Genomic DNA, 25,289 nt, shown 5'->3' with positions numbered 1-25,289 from the left:
TACAACATTTATCACATTTTTTAATGTCACCAAAAATTTTGATTGAAAGCTAAGTTTGAATTAATACACCTTAACCAGATTATAGAGTTCAGAAGTAAACATTTAACAATAGTACATTGTAATGTCACAGAGAAAATCATGAAGTCATATTTCAGTATCCTGGAATTCCTGGTAATATTTATTATCCTTTCTGAATCAGATTATGAAGTTGAAAAAGTACAACATTAAACAGATGTTTAAAGGTCACCAGAAAAAATTAAATAAGAGATATTCCTATTATTTTGTTAAATCCACTGCAAAACCATGTGATAAAATGGTAGATGTGTTAAAATGGTTACAATTCATTAAATATACCTTTTTTGTTTTTGTAGAAAGCCATTAACATCGCTGTGAGAGACAACAACCTCCAGAACTGGCCTCACCAGATAGACAAGGTCAAACAGTTCTACAACCAGATCATGGTCCGCCATGGAATCATGTTGGTGGGGCCCACGGGAGGGGGCAAGACCACAGTCAGGACCATTCTACAGAAGGCACTCATACTCATGCCCACCATTGTACCCCAGGACGAGAAGGAGAATGTGACCAGAAAACAGAGCCTGTTCCCAGTAAGTTCACTGTTAGAGTGTGCATGAAGCTGGGATGGAAATTTATTTCTTTAGCTCCATGTAGAGGATGTCTGATATTTTTTTTTTTGCAAGTGTGCTATAAAAGAGGTGATGGAAAAGATATCTATGCATAATTATGTATTTTTTAATTTTGAATTATTCAAGTGTTTGATCAAGTTGCTGATGGTATTGAAAATTAATCAACTATTGTTGACTGATGTTTACTTTGGTTTTTTGTTTCTGATTTTTTTTTTCATGGACTCACCAGGGCATCATATTGATTTTATGTACATCTTTTCTAGGGGAGTAGGCAGAAGAAGGGTCATGTAGAGCTGTTCTCTGTGAACCCCAAGAGTGTTCAGTCCTCGGAACTGTTCGGAGACTTTGATCCTTACACTAGGGACTGGACTGATGGACTCATTGCCTTGGCAACCAGAAAATTCTCCAATGAATTACAGCAACAGCATGGCACTCCAGAGGAGCATGCTGGGAGACCGGTGTCCTCGGGCAACAACATGACTAACTTATCGGAGGCCTCTCAGGTAATATCTATCTGAAAGAACATTTTTTATTTTTGAAAATATGTTTGATGAATTTTAGATGGTGCTGTATGTTATATGATATTATTGATTTAAAAACTTTCATAGGTAGTTTTGGCACAGAATGCTACACTGAACATTTCTTTTACAGAATGATCAAATATTTGTGATACCAAATGCCTATATCCATCTTTTGTTTAAGAAGTGATATTTCCATTGAGAGATCAGCCAAAATCTACCAAACCTTATTGTCATTATTGATGCACGTGTACTTGAATATGCTTTTTTGTATGTTGTGTATTTTAAGTTAAGTAATATTAATTCCTTTTCATTTCTTTCAAACAGTCTATGATGAACGATGAGAAGGACGAAGAGGTAGAAAAGAAGGACCACATGGACAAGATGATCACCAACTGGCGGTGGCTGATTCTTGATGGGCCGGTGGACACCATCTGGGTGGAAAACCTGAACACGGTGCTGGACGACTCCAAGGTCTTGTGTCTTGCTAACGGGCACCGCATCGGGCTGCCCAACGGGATGAGGCTGGTGTTTGAGGTGGACAACCTATCAGAGGCCAGCCCCGCTACCATCAGTAGATGTGCCATGGTTTATATGGTAGGGGTCTGGTTTACAGGGTTATAGATTTGACAGTTTTATCATTACAAAGGTTTATGGTCAATTCTGTGTAGATGTCAAAATTGAGTGACCATGCATTTTCTTCCAATTTACAGTTTGACAGAATTTGATGAGTAAAGAAGCAAGACAAAATTTGCTTACAGTTGATGTTAATCATTAACATTACTTTTTTAAATACCCCCTTACCGTGGATATATTAAAGTGAGTTGGGAGTCCCAATCACTGTTTCCTCAAGTATATACTATGTTTCCAACTGTTTGTAATTTCGAAGTATTTTCCTCTGTTTCATTCAATTTGAGATAACAAAATTTGACTTTACATGCTTATATGCCAGAACTCACAAACAAAGCAAGATATTCTTACGATTTGTTAGCAGGGTGGCTAGCAGAGAAATATAATTTCAAGCAAAGCCTACTTTGAAACTTGTACGAAATTATAAACGATGGTTTTTTTCCCCAGAACAAGACTATTTTCCGGTTTTATTTTAGGACCCAGTAGATTTGGGATGGAGACCCTATGTGAAGACCTGGCTACAGAAACTTCCCCGGGAAATGCCTGACAGTGGCCGTCAACATCTCCAACAGCTGTTTGACTTCGCCATCGAGAAAGGACTGAAGTTTATTCGGAGGCACTCGCGCTTCCTGATGATGGAGGTCCCCGAGATGTGCTACATAATGACTCTCTGTAACATTCTGTCCTCATTTCTGGACTTCTTGTCAAAGCATGGAGGGTTTGGTGCTCCTGGTAAATTGTATTTTCTCTCTGTTTAATAAAATTTTGGGTTAACAGACAACAGGCACACTTTTACAGTGAAGGTAACTTTGAGAGAGGCCATCAGAAAACTTGTCCAGATTTATGACGAGTTTGGATATTGTGAAAATATCTTGGATTTTGCTGCTGTTGATTTAATTCAGGAAACTTGACCTCTGGTACATCTATCATTTATCTAGGCTCTTAATGTCATATTTTGATATTTCAAAAAGAAGTATAGAAAAACATCTAAATCTTCCCAATTGTTTTCCTATCCTAATAAAATTGTTCCTGTAAATCATTATTTGAATTGTATCAGCATAAGTACAGCTTAAGTAAATAAACACAGCATTTTGTATTAGTACCAGAAAACATACTTCTAGCTCCACACATACCGGTACTCATTATCCTGTTATTGAATGCTTATTCTCTCTATCATTGAACCTCAGACAAAATAGAGACAAAAGAGGACAGCGAGGCCATCCGGCCCGAGAGTAGGGCCTCAAGTCGCAGTTCCTCGAGAGCCTCAAAAAACAAGGCCCTCAAGAAGAGGACCGCCAAAAAGGTACCCTCTAAAACGAAGGACGTCAGCTTCAAAGTGGAGGAAACACAGTCTGTCAAAAGCTCCAGGTCAGTATATTAGAGTTAGTGTACAACGTAGAAAGAGAGTAATGCACTATTTAAATTATAGATTTTCTGGATGTAGCTTTGTTTTTTATGGTTTGTTAATATATATATATATATACATAGAGGGAAAAAAGCTTAAAGTGTGTTAAATTGCAATTCCAAACATACATTTTGATACTTCTCATCTTGTATTGAAGATAAAAATCAACAAAATGTTAACATGATGAAGTTAATTCAAGGTGACGCTTATAATGATAATGAAAAATACTATCACAGTGTTTCCTTAAATGTTGTGGTATAAGTTATGAATTGGAAATGGGAGAGGGTCGGGGTCATACACACCGGTTTTACTAACCTTACTAGGTAGTTAGAATTTACTGATTTTTTCTATGTTATCTCCCTTGACAATGACAGCTATTTATGTTACTTTCTTTTTCTTTCTTTTTCTGAAGTTTTGTTAGTTCTACCCACTCTGATATGTAAGTAAATGGTGTTCCACTTTTCACACGTGACGTTTTGTGCATCGTTGATCTTTTTCAAAAGTTTCTTCTTGTTGATATACTATTTTCGAATTTCCTTTTTGTGCTTCATAAGAAACATACAGTTTCCAGAACTCGAAATGAAAAAAAACAACATTTAATGCCGCCTTTGTTCAGTAAAACCATTTAAACAGGACCTTATAAGTAAACAAAGTTTTATTCACTTTAGATTTGATATGAAGAGGTAAAAAAAAAACACCCCATAATTATGTAGATAAATTATAAGGAGATTTGCTTGCTGGAGAGTGGATATCATTTTGTTTATCTTTCATGTGTTTTCATTATCAGTGATATTGAGTGAATTGTACTGTAATAAATACTTCTTCAATAGGACAGTTAATTCAATCATTGATTTATGTGATAACTGAAATATTTAAAGAAAGGTAAGTATCTGTGTGGAATCAGAGAGCGACATCTACGTAGACATCTAGGCTGTCGTATACTTGAGGTTTGCCAACTATATATTAGCATGCAAGTCTGGTTTTAAATTCATTGTTAATTTTTTGATGATCATCATCAATGAGAGTCATATTTTGTGTTTTTTTTTTATTTAGGAATTATGGTTGGGGGGTTAGCTTCAGAACGTGAAAACTTTTTTCAACAATTTTCAACAGATATATTAATTGCTTCTTAGGCCTTGTCTTTTTTTTTTTTTTTCATATTTTCAGTGCACACCACGTACTACACATGTTTACTTTGATTACCAATTTCATCTGGGTTTTTTTTTTCTCTCTTTTTTCCAAGAGGAATTTAACTTGATTTGTTTTCAGAATGTAAAAAAAATACATAAATAATTTGTTAAAAAGCAAGGAACTTGTGTACAAATGTATATGAATACGTCAATTATGAATAGGGTTTATAATGTATTTTACTACAACATTGTAAGTCACCATCAAGATTTAAGGTCATAATTTTTATCTAAATATGCAAGCAATCTCAGTATATGAAGGTTGCTGCATTTTCATATAATTTCTATGTTGATTTCATAATCTTTAAAGATTATCTCTGTCAAGATTATCTCCCTTTAGTAAGATTTACACACATTTTCTCATTATTAGCACCCAAGGGGACAAGGTGTATTATCTTCAGAGGAACCCGGGCCAGCTGCTGAACATGCTGGGCAAACTGTTTGTGTTCTCGTTCACCTGGAGCATGGGCGGGATGTTCAAGCGTCAGGAGGACGGGGACGATGACGACATGATCAGGAGGGGCCAGGACAAGGGAGAGAGGGACACCAACATCTGTAATGAGTTCGACAACTTCATGCACGAGTTGTTTGAAGTGGAACCACCTCTTGGTAATTTTTTACCTGCTCAATTCTTCGAAGTCGACCTATTTATACTTTTTTAATGTTTTTGCTAAAAACAGGCTCCATCGTCCTATAAATGGGATCAACTTCCTATAATTATGGTAAACTAACATTTTGTGCGTAATGAGCCTGAAGTCAGGGAAATTTAAACATATCAGAGAATGAAAATACTGCATGGTATAAGTTTCCATCAATTCATATTTTGTGATTTCAGGTGTGAGATTGCCAACTGGAAACAAGGCTATCTACGCCTACTTCATTGACATGGAGTCTGGTAACTTTGTCGCCTGGGATGTTCTGGTCCCCAAAACCAAGTCTCTAATAGAGAAGGGAGCGGTCATAACCATAGGGGAAACCATGGGGGTCTCAGGGGGGCACAAGAAGAAGAGGGAGGAGGCCGAGATTACCCCCACTGTGGACCTCATTCGCTTCTCTTTCTTATCAGGACTTCTACTGCTCCACAAGCATCCAGTGCTTCTAACAGGTTGGTGGTTTTAAACATCATGTGATATAGGAGCTGTCAATACTTTGATTTTCAAAAGAGTTACCATTGCTCATTCCTTCAGGATTTGCAAGGAATGTGACATCTATGATATCTGTAATGTGTCAGTTTTATTTAAATATAAAATAAAGAGCTGTATTCTGGTTTTGGAATTTTGATTCATTATCATTGAATTTTTAACGTACATGGATTTATGTGGAGTCAGAAAATCAAAATAAAGATAAATAAATACAAGGTGATCGATTCTTGTTCTGGAATTTTGTTTCATTGTGATTTGACTTTACTGTACATAGGTGAATCTGGAGTCGGTAAATCGGCCATTATCAACCACATGCTACACAGACTAGGACAAGAGGGAGGAGCATCCACCAAGAGTGGCACGGTGCTAGGTCAGATCCTCAGCTACTCGGACAAGTCCAATGCTCTACTGGAGAGCATCTCCAAACTCACTGAGATGGACAACACTGACGAGTCCAAGAACATTGACGTCCTGCTGGGTACGGCCAAACCCAAGAGTACGACAGGCATCATAAGCTCCATGATTCAGTTCTCGGCCCAGACGACGTCAGCCCGTCTAAAGGCCCACATCATGCACAAGCTGATCAAGAAGGGCAAGGACACAATGGGGGCCCCCCGTGGGAGGAAAGTGCTGGTGTTTGTTGACGACCTGAACATGCCAGCCCCAGAGGTGTATGGAGCCCAGCCCCCTCTGGAGTTGTTGAGGCAGTTTTTAGAGCTGGGTGGATTTTATCACGCTGGGAAAACTCATCTTGTTTGGAAGGTATGTGATTATTGGCATGTTTTTGATGAAGCATGTAACATAACATAGACTATATTGTAGATTAATGTTTTGGTGAGCTTGATGACATGGAAGGTTACATCTTTCAGGACATTTATGACGTCCATGTGGTGGCAGCCTGTGGTCCCCCGGGGGGAGGCAGGAACCCCATCAGTCCCCGATTGCTCAAACACTTCAGGTAAGTCATTGTCAACTAGTTGATATGTATTAAAGAAGCTAGACTAGATACGAGAAATGCAACCAACGGCAGACTGTATATACAAAATCACAAAAATTTGTCATTTTCTTTTTCAGTGTCTTTGCCCTTCCACAGCCATCAACAAGATCCCTTCAACATATCTACCAAGTGCAGTTAGGTCGCTTTTTCCAAGAGGGCGAGTTTGCCACTGAGGTGACTGAACTGCAGCTCCCCCTAGTGTCGGCGGCCATTGCTGTGTACTACAGGATGTGTGGCAGTATGCTGCCTACGCCCGCGAAATCTCACTACACGTTCAATCTCAGAGACTTGTCCAAGGTAGAGGGGATTATATTTCATTATATTGAGTTTAAAATTCTGATTTTCAAAAAAAATTTGCAGATTTATTAATTAAAAATTGGGACACAAACTGAGAGAAATATCTAAGTTCATGGGAGCCAGCTTACATGGAATGACAGTTTCGTACAAACAAATGAGGACATACTTAAACTTTCTTAAAATTTTATACATGTAATAAAGATTGTGTTTCATGATTGATTAAGGATGTAAATTCAATTGAATTTAAATTCACTCAAATTGTACAACCCCAAAATTACACAGCATGTTTGAATTCAAATACGCTTATAACGAAGTCCCAGGGACGGGTAAGTTAACTTCGTTATAAGTGTAATTCGTTATATCCGCCAAGTTTACAACATGAAATAGAGACTTGAGGAATAAAATTAACTTCGCTGTAAGCGTCAATTCATTATAAGCGTGTTCGCTTTAACCATGTTTTACGGTAGTATGAAGTTTACCCTCCTTTTCTTGTTATTCACACACAATTTTTATACATGTATCATTATCATGATTACTTGATCATCATGTAGCCTATAGTTTAGAGACCTTTCTGTAGGTAATACAAGGACTCCTACAAGCTCACGAGTCCGTGATAGTGAGCAAGGACAATGTGGCTCAGCTCTTTGCTCATGAGGCCACTCGCGTGTTCCACGATCGTCTCATCTGTGCTGAAGACAGAGATACCTTCTTCCAGTTTCTTTCTGACACTCTACATGACCACTTCAAGGTAATATGGTATCCATTTTGATGATGAAGTCTATAGATTTAACAACATGTAGAAGTCTCAACCACCTTTTATTTTGCAAAGTTTGCAAGACCGTTGTTGTCGTACATATTATGTTACATGTGTACACAGTCTTTTAAAGTCTTTTGTATCTGTTTAAGATATTAAACATAGACTTGATTGCAAGATTAGTCAATGTGAACTAGTTTGCCACAGGTACTGTAAATTCCTTATTTTACGCGAGTACTTAATTCAGCGACTCCACTATTATGTATCAAATAGCGAGAATATGAAATAGCAAGCACCAATTTTTAACCAAAAAATGCTATAGTTCAACTGTCTGAACAATAAAAGCAAGACTTTATAATCCGTAAGGGTTGCTTCTTGCAATTTACACGGATATTAATTCCTTGCGTTTAATTCGGAATCTACAGTATATCACCTAGTAGAGTTCTCGCAAATAAAAATTGGTTTGCAGTAACTGTAGATTATTTTTTTAAATGTCTCCCCTCTTTATACCCTATCAGGTCAAATGGAGTCAGGAGAAACTGATGAAGGAGCAGGTACTGTTTGGAGATTTCTTCGAGCTGCAGGAATCCAAGACCGCTCGAGTGTACCACCCCATGTCGGACCGCAACAAGCTCTCCCAGATACTGGAGGAGTACTACCTCCGAATGAATTACGGCAACACCAAGGTAAACAAAAGAAAAAAACCACAGAGAGACTGTGATTTATACAATGTATCCCTATTCTTGTGCCAGTGTTCCTTCCATTTCATGTTCAACATACTCAATCCTGCCTGCTTGCTTGTTTTTCTAAAACAAAAAGAATTATTTCATTTGTTTGTTTGTTTTTTTTTTTTAGTCTGTTTATCCTATATTGAATCCTGTAGCAATAATTGCAACCTATTGTTCAGTTAGAGGCAACTTTATATCCTAAAACTGCTTCAAATCTCATTTTGAATCGCTCAATCTGGAGAATCGATTTATTAATGATTCTTTATCACTTTTATAAGTTCATGTAATTTTTTTTTTTATAATTCAGTTTAACTAGAAAAATTTTTGAAAATATACTGTGTCAATTAATTACAAGTTTGTAGAGCATCAACATGGCATATTGTTTTAGCCTTATATTTACAATTCCTGTTGCAGTCTGGATCACTCTGTCGATGGTTAGGTACTTTACACTAAGGCACACAATGTTGTTGATCGTTCCTTGGTGTTTGATACATGTAATGCATGTGACATGATGCATTCTTTTTATAGCCACATGAAGAACCTATTGACTATCAGGTAGCAATAATGTGCAATCATCACACAATGTGTATTTGTTATATAATAAAGCCTATATATTCTGTTGTGGAGAATTGCAGGCAATAGGTTCACAGCCAAACAAAAACCGAGTTTGTGTTTTTATATTTATTCTGCTTTATTTGGTAAAAGGCTTATATATTATATTGATATTTTTCAAATTCTTAATTATTAAGCACAGATATATATTTATTTTTCTTATTTACAATGTATTTAATAATGTTTGTTTAAATATTTCACATCAAGTTTGTTGCATATATCATAATTTTGGGGGTGTGCTATGTACAACTACATCTAGGTAAACATATGTAATTATGTATACAGGTTAAAAAGTGAATGCTTATATATACATGTATATCTCTTCAGCTTTTTTTTCTCATCAAATACATTTTTACAAAATCCAGTAAATTCACAGATGAATTAATTAATATATATACATGTATTATATTTCATTTTGTGTAATTATGACGATATATTTATTTACTAAAGTAGAAAATAAAGATATCGTCATAATTACACAAAATTTGTGACACATGATTTTGTTCATCATTCACTACTTCTCACATGAATACCTAGACAATTATTAATTGAAAATCATTTTAATTTATGAAAATTTGTTGAATTTAAAGGAAGATAGCAGCAAAATGATGTATAGAACCTTGACCGTAAGTCAGAGCGAAATAACCAAACAACAAACAGTGTAATGGCAGTCAATAACAGCTTCGTATCAGTCAATCAAAGAACAGGCTATTTCAGATATCAAACCCCCCCTCCCCCCCACCCCACCCCACCCTCCCCTTCCCATATTTTAAACTTTATCAGCATATACTAAGTGTTTATTTGCATTGATTGATTCCAAGAGATGTTTTTTCCATACAGAATGCCTATATTGCTCTACTAAAGAATAATGTAAGGACATTTCTCTTTTGACAATGGGTTTGGTAATTTTGGACACATTTGGTAATAGACCTTGGAAGATTTTCTTCTCGGTTCAATTTCTTCCCTTAACCCTAAGAAGGGTTTTAATTTCATTGTGGCAGGGCCACTCTTACATCTCTTCTATTGGATGTTTCTTGCTTTATATATCTATGGGTCATAATAAAAATGTACGGGTATTTACCCCACCCCCACCCCTTTGTGTACAGTACAGAAATATCCAATGTCTGCAGCCTTTTCTGATACTTCTGAAATAGCTTTTTGAATCGATGCATGCATGTATGTGTACATTAAGGAGAAATAACAAATTTAATACATGTAATGAATATTAACAAGTGAGATGAACTTCTAACCACAGTGTGTAAGGTTGGGGTCAATTTTACATGGATACCAATTACCGATACAATGTACTATCAGTAATAAAGTACTTCCTATTGCTCAAATATGGAATTCTCTTAAATATTATTTGCTCTATATTTACCGTAGTTGAAATATTCATGAAACAATAAATACAATTATTTTTGGACAAATATATGATAGAAACTGGGACTGATTCGATGCGGTTAGGGCAAGGTTATTTTGTTGAATGTATTTCAAATATTCTAATACAACAGTACAAGTTTTCAAGATATTTTACTGTTCTTAGACAACAAGATATGGAGAATAAAATGAACAAATCAGTAGATCGCACTATGCATGCATGGCTTTCAGACCTATGGGTTAATAATTATAAAATAGTAGATACTATTGAATTAGTACACTACGGTATTATTCACCATCATCATGCACCCAGGTGCACCTGTAGACATTAGAACCCACCTCAATATTGTGTGTATAAAGTGGCAAATACATAACAATCAATCAATGGTGTTGGTGCAGGAAAATAAAGGGAATGTTTTTGGTGGAAATTTAATTTCAATTTCTTTTTTTTTCAGCAGTTTGACTCATGTTCATTTAAATATATTAACATGTGGAATGAAAGTTAATAAGATGAATGGATTAATCCATTATTAATGGATAAATATTACTTGTGTATTTTCTAGCTAAATATATTTGGTGTGATAATCAAGGTAATATCTGAGAGTTTTTCAATCATAAAATAGATTTTACAATTCTAACTGAATTCATGCTTCTGTACTTGAAAGTGTTTCTTTTTAGTTGTGTCTTTTATTTTTTATTATACTTTTAATTTTTTTTCATTAGAATTTGATCAATTTGAAAAGTTTCATTATATATTTCATTTTGAACTACTAGGATTTAATTTTATTCACTCATTTTATATGAAAATTTTAGTTTGTGATTGAAATTTTTTATCAATTTTTTCAATATTTAAAAAAAAAATCCGGAAAGATTCTAAAAATTTCATTCAGCATTTTTATAGGTTATGTCAAATTCTCAATATCATCTGAATTTATTTCTTAAGGGTCAAAGTGATTTAAAATTTATTATCAAATAATTTGTATTAGTTTCATTGAATCATTTTGTTTCAAGAATTCTGAAAGGAATTTCTTTGTGATGAATTTAAAAGTTATCCTTTTCACAGTGTTTGATTTCATAGTTTTATAGAACTAAGAAAAGGGTGAAATGCTATTGGTAAGAAGCATAAGGCCTTACTTTTTACGTTTAGAGCCACAATTAAAGTATCTGTGTGAATTTAATGAAAACAGTTCTTAGTTCTTGAATTTCTTTCCATTTTCATACGATGAATATTTTTATACTTTTGAAAGTTATATTTATTTATCTAATATAAAGATATTAAATTTATTTGTTCAATTTGTTGATATTTTTTTTTGCGCAATCATGCTCATTTGAACGCAAAGTTTGCTTGTCATACCAATTTCTGCCACTATATTGTATTGATTCATTCTACTTTGAGATTGAAGTAAATGTTGAGGATTTTCCTTTGTTCAGGCTACACAGATGGTGTTTTTCAAAGATGCAGTGGAACACATTACACGGGCAGCCAGGGTGTTTAGGCAGCCCGGGGGTCACATGTTGCTGGTAAGAGTCACACAGAGGACATTTACTGTTTAGAGGAATATGTCATGCCCCATGTTCTTTCTGCTCAGTTAAAATATTAAGATATTTTCTCCTGCTTTAGACTCACCTAAACAGTGTTATGTTTTGATATTAGATGATAAAGCCCTTTTCAAATTCATTCATTAACAATACATACTATTTGGATGAGAAAAAACCCACAGTGTCAAGTATTTCTGAGGATATATTGTAGTAACATTAATTTTCGTAAACTCATATTTAAGTGAATTTTTTTTCTGTAAATTGAATCTAAGATAACCTAATTTGCTTTCACATATCTCTGATTTAGCAACCTGCCAAGGACAGCTTATTTTTTTTTAATTAACCCAGTTACAACTTTATCTATTCAATATAATAGTATAATAATTTTGTTGTAGTTGCTTGAAATGAGTAAATATTACTCTTATGGTAAAAATGTTGTTACAGGCTGAATACATGATATGTTTGATGTACCAGTAAGCATGTTTCACTGTAACCAAATTTAAACTTGGTGCACTTCCACAGGTTGGTATGGATGGGACAGGCAAGTCCACCATTGTACAGCTGGCCAGTCACATAGCGGGATGTGAACTGTTCAAGCTCTCCCTCCACCGTGGCTACGGCACCACCGAGTTCAGGGAGGACCTGACCAAGGTGTTCAGGTACAGCGGCGTCAAAGGCGCAAAGATCGTCTTCCTTCTGACAGACTCGGACATTGTCAAGGTGAGAATTTTTTAGTACTGGAGTAATGATAAGTTGCAATTTGGAGGAGAAAGTGTTTTGTTAAATCTATAAACAGTATTTAAAGTCAGTATTGTATAGAAAATGTCAGTTGTTATCTACAAAATTAAATACTGATACCTGTAAGTAAGTTTCAAAAAATGTCTGATCATAGTTCTAACAGTGCCAGCTGAACAAATTAATGTCAATTCAATGGATGAGCTAATTAACACGAGTTGTTAATATAACTGGTTTGTGGGAACATCGAAACATATTTTTTTTTTACTGTGAGATGACTAAAGTGTTTACAAATTTACAAATGTGTAATACAAAGTAATTTTCGGATGTGAGGTATCAATAAAATTGATGAAAATTGAGTCACCCTATAAAAGAATGATGATTGCATGTTGTTTCAAAATATTAAAACAATTGGTAATAGTATAACCATTATTGGGTGCTCGTTTTAGGAATCATTCTTGGAGGACATAAACTGTATCCTGAACTCTGGTGAGGTTCCAGACTTGTTTGACTCCGAGGAGAGGGATGGAATCCGAATGGATCTCAAACAGGCCGCCTCAGAGGCAGACATTCCAGACACCCAGGAGTCCGTGTACCAGTTCTTTATCCACCGCGTCAGACAAAACCTCCACGTGGTGCTCACCATGAGTCCAGCTGGTGGAAAATTCCGCCAGCGCTGCCGCATGAACCCAGCCCTAATAAACTGCTGTACCATTGACTGGTACGATGAGTGGGACGACGATGCCATGCTCAATGTGGCTCAGGTCTTCTTCTCCAATGCTGAGTTCATCACCAGTGAAGGATCAGATATTGAGGTCAGTAGAGATGACTCAAATGTTTCTCGATTGAAGTTCAGTCTTGCAGAACTCAATACACATGTACATTTACTTATTTACATCAGATATTGTTTACCAGTAAATAAAGGCTTCAGCTTTTGTCAGTTATTCTTCATAGTACATTTGTACTGTCCAAACATAAATTTCTCTCCCAAATACTGTTATTTATCATAATCATAAAGTAATAGAATGATACTACATTGTATTCAATTGTGCTGATGAGGAATAAAATGATGTTGACTGGAAATTTTTATATTTCTAATGGCTCTGTACTCAGATGATCTGATACAGGCCCTCAGAGCTGGGAATATAACACCTGTTTGTTACCTATAGGCACTGAAGACAAAGGTTGGCCAGGTTTGTGTGGAGATCCACAAGTCGATTGGACGGATGTCGGTGCGGTACTGGGAGGAGATGAGGAGGCACTATTACTCCACCCCCAGCAGTTACATGGAGCTCATCCGACTCTACTCCAAGATGCTCAAGGAAAACAAGGCAGAGTTTGTCAACAACAAGTGAGTCTGGCATCATTTATGTAGTCATATTTTCTAGGAACTTAGTTTTAACTGAAATTTTTACTGAAGGTGAAGGAAGTTTTATATTATTAGCTAAGCAATTACTGAACCTTCATTTTGAAAAAATTGCGTGATATTTTTTTAAAAGTCTGATCTCTTTTTTTGAAAAAAAAAATGGAGCAGTTATGACATAGAAAAAAGTACTATTAAATGGTTCATTTTTACAGAAATCGACTGAATGTTGGTCTGTTTAAATTGTCTGAGGCCAACTCACTGGTTGGAGAAATGTCTGTGGAACTTGAGTCTCTTGGTCCAAAGATTGAAGAGAAACAAAGAGTATGTAGTGCATTCATTTCACCTTGGTTATGTATCCCAGCAAAATATTAATGCAGAGATATTGTGCTCCAATGTACAACTCAGACTTGCAGTACTAATCAACTTGTAATGATAAAGCAATAGTTGCATGTATTAAGTCAGCCTTCCTTTTAGAAACTGAATAGGACAAGATTCATATACAGTAAAACACATCTATAGCAATCACACCTGTAAAGAATTCATACTTAACCAGGGAGTCAGGTTCATTCCCTCATATCTTGAATCTTATTATGAACTTAGTATGCATAAACTTGATTTAAGTATTTCTTTGACTGAAGTATTCTGTATTTTGGAATTGTGTAGATTAACTGAATAGATTGTAGGATTATATCCTTTGTATCCTTTGCCTAGGACACAGAGATCCTACTGGAGCAGCTGAAGAAGGATCAGGAGGCTGTGGAGGAGGTTCAGGAGATCGTGGAGCAGGAGGAGGGCGTGATGCAGAGGGAGACCCAGATTGTACAGGACTACGCCGACGTAAGTCAATGTCCTCCTAGTCTTCCCGATCAGTTGTGACAGATAGCAGTTCAGAAATCAAACTTTTCATTGGGATAACCTTGCCCTATTTCATTGTGTGGTTTCATGGAAATTGAAATGTTTTATGGAAATGATCCCAATGATTGTTGTGTTAGTTATTTATTCCATTAAAAATGTATTTTACAAGGCATATTTTTAAAATTATAAACAGCTGTCAATGCTGAATTTTAAAAGATGGGGCATATATACACAATTACCCTTAGAAGTCCATATCCAGTAACTCCATTGTAACTAACATCATGTTTTCTCTGCATGTAAAATGTGTGCTTTGCAGCAAACTTTGAGTAATTTTTGTTTAATTCCAAAGAACTGTTGGTACATGTATTAAAAATTTGTTTAAAAAAGAGGAAAAAACATTTTTGGGTTTTTATTACAGGAATGTCAGCGAGACCTGTCCTCTGTCATCCCAACCCTGTTCATGGCTACAGAGGCTCTGGACACCCTGGACAAGGCGGCCATTTCTGAGATCCGAGTGTACACCAAGCCCCCGTTCCTGGTGATGACAGTAATGGCTGCCGTATGTATCCTGCTGCAGAAGAAGCCAGAGTGGAGTGTGGCCAAGACACTGCTGGGAGACCCCAACTTCCTAAAGAGACTGAAACAGATAGACAAGGACAGCCTACCAGACAAGGTGAAGATATGATTAAAATTTAAAATTAAGAACGAATCTTGTTGAACATATATAGTCATAAGAACCATGAGAATAAACAATTGATGTTATAGTAAAGACATTTTTATTCTTGTTCTTCTCTGGCATTTAGCTACATGAAAATGTATGTTGTTTTACCGTATTTTCAATTTTAGGTGACATGCATTTAAATGTAATTTATTGCAAATCATATTACAGTTTTATTTTTATTTTCTATGAAATAAATTTCATATTGATTTGTACTTTAGAATTTTCACTCTTCATAGGTTTTCCACAAGCTGAAAAAATACTCGAAGAATCCGGATTTCAATCCGGATAAAGTTGGAACAGTGTCCTATGCTTGTAAATCCATCTGTGCCTGGGTGTTGGCCCTAGAGCACTACAATGAAGTCTACAAGGTCAGTCAGACCGAAATGATAAAATCATTATTGTGATTGCTCTAAAGTCAGGATTTTATCTAAATTTTTGAGTAGTTTAGGCTTTTTATCAAGTAATATTTCTCTGCATAGATGGTAAAACCAAAACAGAGGAGAGTACAAGAGGCCAAGGAGGCCCTACAGCTGGCAGAGCAGAGTCTGGCCCAGAAACAGAAGAGTCTCAAGAAGGTAGCTAGGCCCTTAAAACTGTTATCTTTAAGGTCTTTTCAAATAAACTTTAGAAGAAGTGAGATTTGCCAGTCATTGTTTCTGCTAAGTCCAGAAAATTCATTTAGCTCAATGATTTGATATAAATCTATTGGATAAGTTGTTGTTTTAATTATTTGATAGATTCAAGACCATCTGGACACGCTACAACAACAGTACAAGGACAGTGTGAACCAGAGAGAGTCCCTCAAACAGCACAGGATCACCACAGGCCTTCGCCTCAAGAGAGCCTCCATTCTGATTGACGCCCTGGGAGGTGAAAAGGTCAGACACAACATGTTCTACAATAGATTGCTTAATAGATATTGATTGTTCTTGAACTTTTCAAAATCAATCAGCATTGATTTGAATATATTTTTACAATGTATTTATTCATTTTACAATGTTTTTACAATGTATTTATTCATTTTACACAAAGGGGTTGGAGAAAAAGTTTTATCCGCTTACCAGTCCTTTTCTTTAAATCAGGGATACCTGATGACTGGGACATTCAATGCATTTTTTAAAAGAATTTTATCAGATGATTATGCCTTACACAGGTGAGATGGGCAGAGTCAGTCAATTTGTTGGATGAGAAGTTGTCTGGACTTGTTGGGGACACCCTAATAGCGGCAGCCTCTGTGGCGTACATAGGTCCGTTCACCGCCACCTACCGCAAGGAGCTGGTCTCTTCCTGGATCCAGTTGTGTGGGCAGTACACCATTCCAATCTCCCAAAAGTTTGATCTAGTCAAAAGCACAGTGGATGCATATCAGGTTAGGAGATTAGACAAAGCAGAGAGAGAGAGAGAGTGTTTGAGAGTTTCGTGTATTATGTGCTAATATAATTTTATGTCTGCAGGTCCTGAAATGGCAAAACAAAGGCTTGCCACAGGACAACCATTCCACAGAAAATGCTCTGATTGTAAAGAGGACAAAAAGATGGCCTCTCTTCATTGATCCGCAGGGACAGGCAGTGAAGTAAGTAAACTGTGAAGAGAAAATTAGATGAATTTAATTATTTAAATTGAAACTTGTTTTACTCTGACAGAGAAAGTTCATATAGATATCATTTTAATGCTTGGGTGAGAAATGAGTATAGTATATGATTTTTTCTGTTTAAGTTATATTAAAGAGAGGAAGGGGAATCGTTTGGAGGTGGTTGATGCCTCAGATCCAAACTACATGAAAGCTCTGGAGACTGCCATCAGAGTAGGACAGCCCATGTTACTCAAGGTATGGGTCTAAATTATAGATTATTTCATAAGAATTATTTAGATGGTAATCTTTTTTAAAATCTACCTTAAAAATACCCATGTTTTCCATGTTTATTTTTTCAAGGTAATGTTGACTACCTTTCCTTTTGAATTGACATACCTGTAATTGTATTCTTTTTAAAAACTTGACTTGTGACTTCAGGATGTGTCGGAGCAGCTAGACCCTGCCCTTAGACCTGTACTGTTACATGAAACATTCCAAAGAGGGGGACAGACTGTCATCAAACTGGGAGACACCGAAATAGAGTACAACGCCAAATTCAGGTAACTCTAAAAAGTCACAGTGTAAATATGTAGATACACCATGTATACTATACTCTCAATTTCAGATTTGAATAGGTCTGTATTATAATCAGCACTTACATGTACAGAATTTTGTCATCCATGTAAAACTTGTCAATAATATCATTTTAAAAATCACTGCATTGAATTTCAAACAAACTCACATAATCGTTAAGATCATACAAGATTTACCGGTATATACCAAAGGCACCATATTAGTAGGTAGCATTGAGACAGTTTTGTTGTACTGTCTATGATGGTCTTCTGTGTTCTTTCAGGCTATACATGACGACTTCTGTAGCCAACCCCCACTATCTCCCTGCTGTCTACATCCAGGTCAACATTATCAACTTTACTGTCACATTCGATGGCCTCCAGGAACAACTCTTGTCTGCTGTTGTCAGACAGGTAGGTAATGGCTGGCCACCAGATAGTGTAATTCCAATACATGTACAGGGCGTTGTCATATCATTGTATTTTTATCCTGTGTTATCGTGATAACACTTAAGATTTCACTTCAATTTTTAATACCATTTTGATTAAGCCCTGTTATATATAATACCAAAGACAATGAAATGAATAAGGATAAAAATAAGATACAAGCAAATATTTCCCGGTAGAAAGTAATTTTGTGGCTTGAAAACTTTTTAAATGCAATTACTTTTAATTCATTTATTTAGGAATTATAAAATCAGAAATACAATAACTTTAACATACATCTTGTAAAACTTTTGCTTTACTTGTGGTAGGAAAAACCAATTCTGGAGAGTCAGCGCAGTGACCTTTTGGGAAGTATAGCAGATGATGTGAAGTCACTAAGAGATCTGGAGGATCGATCTCTTAGTCTTCTCCAAAACACTGAAGGTAAAACACGTATCAACCTTTCTTTAAAAACACAACTAGAATACGCCAGTGCGCGTCTTATCTCTTTAAATGTATTTTGACTCCCACAATTCACCAGTGACAAGCATTTTTTGTTCATTCACTACACTTCATTTATAACATTTTGTTGACATGGTATTCAGGTCACATTTTGGACGACCAGGACTTGGTGGACACTCTGCAGCAGAGTAAGGGCAAGTCCTCAGAGATCACCAACAGAGTGGCCCAGTCCGAGGAGACCGAGAAAAAACTCAACCTGGCCAGGAAACGCTACCTACCTGTAAGTTTAACAGAGGTCTTTTCACAAAGACTTTTTGAGGAAAGAATTGTATTGATTTCTTCAACAGCAAAAGTCCAAATCTGAATAACTGAAAACCAAATTTTTACATTAGGTTTAGACTAAGAAAACTGCTGAAATATGTTACCTTTAATAAATTGTGTTGAGGGTGAAAATCTGACAGTGTTTGTCATTGATAATGTACAAAAACCTAAAGTGTTGACTAATGTTTATGATTATATTCATTATTCCCCTCTAACATAAAGAAAATCCGATCGAATGCTTTTCAGTACTCTCATGATTTTGATTTTCACTATTTAAAGGTAGCTACAAGGGGTGCAACCCTGTACTTTGTCCTGGCTGACCTGGCCCAGATAGATGTCATGTACCAGTTCTCTCTGGACTGGTTCAAGGATATGTTCATCTCCTGTATCAGCAACCAGACGCTGACCCACGGGCAGACAGACCTCGCCCTTCTGCAGGATGGGCAGAGGGCAGGTAGAAGGAAGTCCAGTGTGGCCCACCTAGTGGGCACCCTCAGGCCCACCAGTCGACAAGGCAGCATCTCCTCCACCCCTAGACCCAGCATTGCCGAGGTCTTAAAGGAAACCCCGGCTGAGAACCCCCTGGAGCTGAAGAAGCACATGTTGGAGATGATAACTAGGTGGGTATTGTAGTCTTTAAAAAGGTGGAAATTGAACACAAAGTAATTGTGTTAGCATTGCTCCTGCTTCAATGATTTGTTGCTCAACAATTATGCCCATGTACATATTAAGTTTATCATGTATCTACATTTTTGCAAGCCATCCATACCAGCATGATGTAACTAATGTATGCATCAAACAAACATTATCTCTTTAAATATAAATCTACTGTTTTTACCTCAGTGTTTGTTGCTTTAGAAGTTTGCTATGCCTTCTATGAACAAATCAAGACTTCTATTACTTGTCATGGATTTTTTTTGGGTCAATACACGCATTTTATTGTTTTGATTCCAGACTTACCTACAGTATCTACCGCGTGGTGTCGGTGGCACTCTTTGCCAACCACCAGTTGACTTTCTCCTTCATGCTGTGCTCCAGCATTATGAGGGCCAACGACAAGTACGAAGATGTCACCACCATCGGAAAGATTACCGACTTTGACTGGAGCTTATTCCTACAGGGAAACATCCTGGCTAACATGATGGATGAAAAAGTGCTACAAGAACATGATGGTAAATTCAATGTGATATGTGAATAAAAAAAGTGTATAAATTTGTCTTCTGATGTTACACCATTTATGTGGGAGGGGTTGTTTGTAACAAAGTTTGTAAAAATCTGTGTAACTCTGTAATATTTTGCAATTTGAAAAGTATCTATCAGCACACAATCTGATATAATATGAGATTCATTACGAATTCTTGGTATATGTGATGTGAAAATAAAAAAAATTTCATCTTGAAATTAACAGGATATACAATATTTGAAAGCTTAATTAACTTCGAAGAGGCAAAAGTATACTGACATTGGACAATTAGATTTGATTAAAGCTTAAAATTGGTTTTTTGGTTTTTTTTTGCAAGGTTTGACCCCAATGGAGAGACTTGAATACCAGGCCAGATCTGGGGACCCAGATGCTCCACACAAGAAGGTACCTCCTATCTGGGTGACAGACTCGATGTGGAAGCAGTGCCAGCACCTGGACAGCAGCCTGCCCAGCTTTGACGGCCTGTGTAGGAGTCTGATCACTGACCATGTCCACTGGGAACTGTTGAAACAGATGGAGGATCCGTTCAAAGGCATGCAGACTAGCTACAAGGAGCTTAGTGAGTACTCAAGTCATATATTTGGCAGCCATCAAGATTTTCTTCATGTACTATGTACAGTGGCTGTTGAACTTTGTTATCTCAAACTAAATGGAGCTGTTTAAAAACTTCAAGATATCTTGAGTATTTGAGATATCGAGGGTAAAATACTTTTTAAAAAAGTGGTTGGTACATTCAAATCACTTCGACATAACCAACGTATTTCGAGATATCGAAGTTCAACTGTACTTAGTAAGGTCAAAGATATATGAGTATGACATTTAAGGTGTAATATCCCTCTGCTATTAATTTTGCCATATATTTTTTTAAAATGTTCGTATTGATTTTCATCAAATTCAATAACAATCAATTCATATGAAACAAAGTTGAAGTGATGAAGCGCTGCTAGATTTTTCAAAAATTGATAATTTGTCTAATCATGATATGAAGAAAACTAGACATAGTGATTAAAAAACGCAAAATTATACCATCGCAACATAAAATTAAAAATATAAAATGTATATGAAAATAATATATAGTTATATACATTTTCAATTCATATTACATAACATATTGAAGCTCTGCATTTTAGTTCAGAATAGCACGTTGTTGTATAGGTTTGCAACAAAAATTGCTTCAATCAGCAAGAGTTATCTTTCTTTACCTTAGACACATGTTTTACATACAGTGCATGAAAAATCGTGCATGATAAATTGCCACAGTTTCTAAGTTTTCAGAAAAGGTTTTCTGTTTTTAAATTTGGATAAGATAATAGTAAATGGATCCATATAATTGAGAAATCCTAAAAATGTAAACCAGAGCATTTTGTTATAACACTAAAAGGAGATCAAGTGAATAATCTTCCAGTAATTGGTATGATATTAATATAGGGATATATTGTCTTAAATCAAATGTGATATTGTTTTTTTTTTATTTTGTTTTCCCATATTTGCTCCCCAAGAATAGAAAAGCCTTCTTCGATTTTAAACATTTGAAATGTTATAAGTTTCAAACGATTATAACTAAGTCTAGAATTTGTAATTGTCTTGGTCACAATTTCCCAATTATAATTCATTCCGCTCTGTGAATAATAGTAAATGGATCCATATAATTGAGAAATCCTAAAAATGTAAACCAGAGCATTTTGTTATAACACTAAAAGGAGATCAAGTGAATAATCTTCCAGTAATTGGTATGATATTAATATAGGGATATATTGTCTTAAATCAAATGTGATATTGTTTTTTTTTTATTTTGTTTTCCCATATTTGCTCCCCAAGAATAGAAAAGCCTTCTTCGATTTTAAACATTTGAAATGTTATAAGTTTCAAACGATTATAACTAAGTCTAGAATTTGTAATTGTCTTGGTCACAATTTCCCAATTATAATTCATTCCGCTCTGTGAACGAGCTGTAAATAGAGAAATAAAAATATTCCATCCAAATATTCTCTGGCCTAAAACATCAAACATGTACTGTACATGTACTGAACTAATACCGTACATAAAATTTAGTTATATTTAAAAAAAGAATTCATCCATCGAGAGGGGGGAAGGGGAGAGGGGGAGGAATAATCATGTAGATAATGCCTCATAAATACTTTATCATTCTGATACGTTTCTTTTAATATTTTGTAAAAGTTTTCTTTTCTTTTTTGCCCCGGCCCTGCTTCAAAAGAACCCTGGGGTTCAGTTCATTCCGTTCAAATTTTCTTTTTCTATATTTGAATTTAAATAAGTGTATCGCCTTCCAACAAATATTGGGGCCCAGCACCACCTCCCTTGTTGTTACATGCCTTAATAATTGGGACTTAACAGAAACAAAGTGATATTATTTTTTACAGAAGTTATCTCTCTTATCAGAGGGACATTCCACCTTGAGATGATATCATCTAGTTTCTTAATATTGTGGAAAAACTCTTTTTGTAGTTCAATTATCATTTTATCAGGTTTTTCTCTCAGGTAAACTGATGATATCATTATACAGTGCCTTGTTGATATGAAAACTGAAAAGGAGAATTGGAAAAAAAATTATTGTTCATTTTGGGATATTTTTTGATAAAGCTGGCAAAGACCCTCAGCATAAATACGGCACAATCTTTGCCTGGGAGAAGCTGTCAGGGTTCCATCGGCTGATCCTCATCAAGATCCTGCGCCCCGATGCGTTGATGACAGCTATAAGGCAGTTTGTGGAGGAACACCTGGGCCACAACTTTATATCCACCGGTTCTTTTGATCTGAAGGAGATTTATGATGACTCCACCGCTAAAACTCCTCTCATATTCATCCTCTCACCAGGTATGCATGTGTCATGGCTTGAATTTGTGAGTCAATTTTTCAAAAATAAAAAATAATATCCTTTATTTCCAGAATCCACTTGTGATTTTATTTCTTTATATAGTGTACTGCTGCAACAGTAGTACAAGTAAGATAAAAAATTCAACATTGTTTCATTATAGGTACAGACCCCCTGGCACAGTTAGTGAGGTTTGCGGAGGAGCTGAGGGGCAGTGCCTTGCACCTGGATATGATCTCCCTGGGGCGAGATCAAGGCCCCAAGGCCGAGGAGCTGATCTCAAAGGCCCAGATTCTAAAGGGACGCTGGGTGTTCTTACAGAACTGTCATCTGGCAGCCTCCTTCATGCCTCGGCTACAGGCCATAGTAGAAAAGTAAGAGTAACTAATATCATGTGCTAATCTGGACATTTTTTGAAGCATATGCTATGGCATATGTCTACTTTATTTATGATTTATTCTACCTTGCAATTCTCTGGAAAAAATAGGGGGAGGGGAGAATTGGAAGCAAAAATTATTTTGGTTCAACCTTTGAAGTAATTCTTTGATTCTCTTATTCCATGTGATAATGATCAGGATGGAATCTTTATCTTATAATCTTGTGTATCTTGTATATTTTCTGCAGACTAAGTCATGCAGGAGATGACCTTGATCCACAGTTCCGACTCTGGCTCAGTTCCAAACCGGATTCAAGCTTCCCAATATCCATACTCCAGACTGGAATGAAGGTCAGTTCATAGAATTAAGCCAGAGAGGTATTTGTTTTTAAGCTGCTTCCCTCTCTCCTTTCTCTTTCAGAATGAGATAATTTGCTTCAAGATTTAATGTTTTTTTGTAGAATGTTTAATAATGTTTTTGAAAGAAAGAAATGAATGAAAGATTTATTTAAAAAAAAAAAGATATTCCTTAAAAGTATACATAACTTATGCTTTTGGGGTTTCTGCAGCTATCGTAAATTAGAGTTTTGATTAGATTTTTGGTTAGTCCAGACAAATTTTCTCCCTTCAGATGACCGTTGAGCCACCACAAGGTCTGAAAGCCAACATGTTACGGTCATTTGGGAGTGGAGGGACGGGGACCATCACGGAGAAGAAGTTTGAGTACAAGGAGGCGGGACCCGACTGGCAGAAACTCCTCTTTGGTCTTTGTCTGTTCAACAGCGTCATCCACGAACGCAAGAAGTATGGCCGACTCGGTTGGAATGTCTTGTATGAATTCAATGACTCGGATCTCTCAGTAAGAATTTACTGCTTTATACATGTAATTTTCTTTATCAGATTTCAACACAACAGCCCAACCCCCCCTCCCCCCCAAAAAAAATAAAAATTTAAACTAGATTTTTTATGCAAAACTTAAAAAAAAAATAATGCAGTTAAGGACCTTTTTTTATATTTTTTTTAAATTTTAAAAAGTGAATACCTGTAATTAGTTTTCCTATTTTACTTTGAATGGAAAAAAATGAGTTTTTCCTTTTATTTGATAATATGGTAATAAAATTAATCAATAGAGCACCATTTGCTCAGATATCAAGAATTGATTTTTCAGATCACCTTAAGTGTCACACTTGATTAACTTTCAATAACTTGAAAATGCTTTTATGTGCAGCATCAAACTTGAATGTTAAGAATCAAAGAAGTTAAGTAGCCCTCCCTGATAAGAATTTTTCATCTTTCTTTGTAAGGTGTCTGTACGTCAGCTTCAGAATCTACTAGAAGAACACGATGAAATTCCTTGGGAGGCCTTGACCTTCCTGACTGGCGAGGTCATCTATGGAGGTCGTGTCACAGACGAGTGGGACATGAGGTGTCTTGGGGCCCTCCTGAAGAGGTTCCTCTGCCCCGAAGCCCTCAACCCTGACTATTCATACTCACCTGATGGGGTAAAACTCTTATGTTTAGAATCTCAATAATGAATTTACTTGGAATGTGCTCGATGTGTATTAAAACATTTTGCTTTGGTTATTAGGTATGATAAAATGTAAAGTTTTGCATTACATATGCATTATTGTAATAGGTCGCATGAATGCCTTATTGTTTAATATATACTGCAAAGGAATAATAATGTGAAAGATTGCATGCTAACACTGCTGAGCATGAGCTGTTACAGACTTTATTGTGTAGTCCATACCTAGTATAGGAGACATAAGCAGCTCAATGAATGAACAATCTCTCGAACAGTTCACCTTCAAAGATGGGAATGTTCACAAAAATATTTAGTGAATGAAGTGTACGGTATATTTTCTATTTTCCCCATCTTAAAATGAAATCAAATTAAATTCATTTGACTTTTTATCGAGCAGCAGAGAGAGAGAGAGAGAGGGGGGAGGAGAAATTTCTGCCCAATTTGGTTGATTTCTTTAATTTATAGATGTTTAAGACATGCTATATGC

At 36.0% G+C, this 25,289-nt stretch overlaps 1 protein-coding gene across 1 annotated transcript in view; it reads left to right on the top strand.

Annotated features, from left to right (window-relative positions):
• LOC105327226 (dynein axonemal heavy chain 6) overlaps positions 1-25,289 on the top strand; it is a 54,756-nt gene that overhangs the window by 23,455 nt on the left and 6,012 nt on the right. The window contains exons 40-79 of the mRNA XM_066089161.1: positions 372-608; positions 911-1,150; positions 1,493-1,762; positions 2,272-2,527; positions 2,983-3,163; positions 3,613-3,639; positions 4,758-4,996; positions 5,223-5,492; positions 5,804-6,291; positions 6,399-6,487; positions 6,604-6,823; positions 7,401-7,571; positions 8,096-8,263; positions 8,834-8,860; positions 9,508-9,543; positions 11,726-11,815; positions 12,356-12,553; positions 13,018-13,383; positions 13,738-13,919; positions 14,147-14,255; positions 14,646-14,771; positions 15,208-15,462; positions 15,747-15,878; positions 15,990-16,085; positions 16,248-16,388; positions 16,664-16,879; positions 16,965-17,083; positions 17,227-17,338; positions 17,522-17,643; positions 17,940-18,069; positions 18,411-18,525; positions 18,687-18,823; positions 19,144-19,484; positions 19,819-20,036; positions 20,385-20,627; positions 22,670-22,903; positions 23,065-23,275; positions 23,526-23,628; positions 23,909-24,136; positions 24,582-24,779. Coding sequence (XP_065945233.1) covers positions 372-608; positions 911-1,150; positions 1,493-1,762; positions 2,272-2,527; positions 2,983-3,163; positions 3,613-3,639; positions 4,758-4,996; positions 5,223-5,492; positions 5,804-6,291; positions 6,399-6,487; positions 6,604-6,823; positions 7,401-7,571; positions 8,096-8,263; positions 8,834-8,860; positions 9,508-9,543; positions 11,726-11,815; positions 12,356-12,553; positions 13,018-13,383; positions 13,738-13,919; positions 14,147-14,255; positions 14,646-14,771; positions 15,208-15,462; positions 15,747-15,878; positions 15,990-16,085; positions 16,248-16,388; positions 16,664-16,879; positions 16,965-17,083; positions 17,227-17,338; positions 17,522-17,643; positions 17,940-18,069; positions 18,411-18,525; positions 18,687-18,823; positions 19,144-19,484; positions 19,819-20,036; positions 20,385-20,627; positions 22,670-22,903; positions 23,065-23,275; positions 23,526-23,628; positions 23,909-24,136; positions 24,582-24,779 — 7,341 coding nt within the window. The remainder of the gene's footprint in view (positions 1-371; positions 609-910; positions 1,151-1,492; positions 1,763-2,271; positions 2,528-2,982; positions 3,164-3,612; positions 3,640-4,757; positions 4,997-5,222; positions 5,493-5,803; positions 6,292-6,398; positions 6,488-6,603; positions 6,824-7,400; positions 7,572-8,095; positions 8,264-8,833; positions 8,861-9,507; positions 9,544-11,725; positions 11,816-12,355; positions 12,554-13,017; positions 13,384-13,737; positions 13,920-14,146; positions 14,256-14,645; positions 14,772-15,207; positions 15,463-15,746; positions 15,879-15,989; positions 16,086-16,247; positions 16,389-16,663; positions 16,880-16,964; positions 17,084-17,226; positions 17,339-17,521; positions 17,644-17,939; positions 18,070-18,410; positions 18,526-18,686; positions 18,824-19,143; positions 19,485-19,818; positions 20,037-20,384; positions 20,628-22,669; positions 22,904-23,064; positions 23,276-23,525; positions 23,629-23,908; positions 24,137-24,581; positions 24,780-25,289) is intronic.

This window comes from Magallana gigas, chromosome 6 (assembly GCF_963853765.1).
Source record: "Magallana gigas chromosome 6, xbMagGiga1.1, whole genome shotgun sequence".
NCBI lineage: Eukaryota > Metazoa > Mollusca > Bivalvia > Ostreida > Ostreidae > Magallana > Magallana gigas.
The sequence above is the reverse complement of the archived record's forward strand: the minus strand, read 5'-3'. Positions and strand labels throughout refer to the sequence as shown.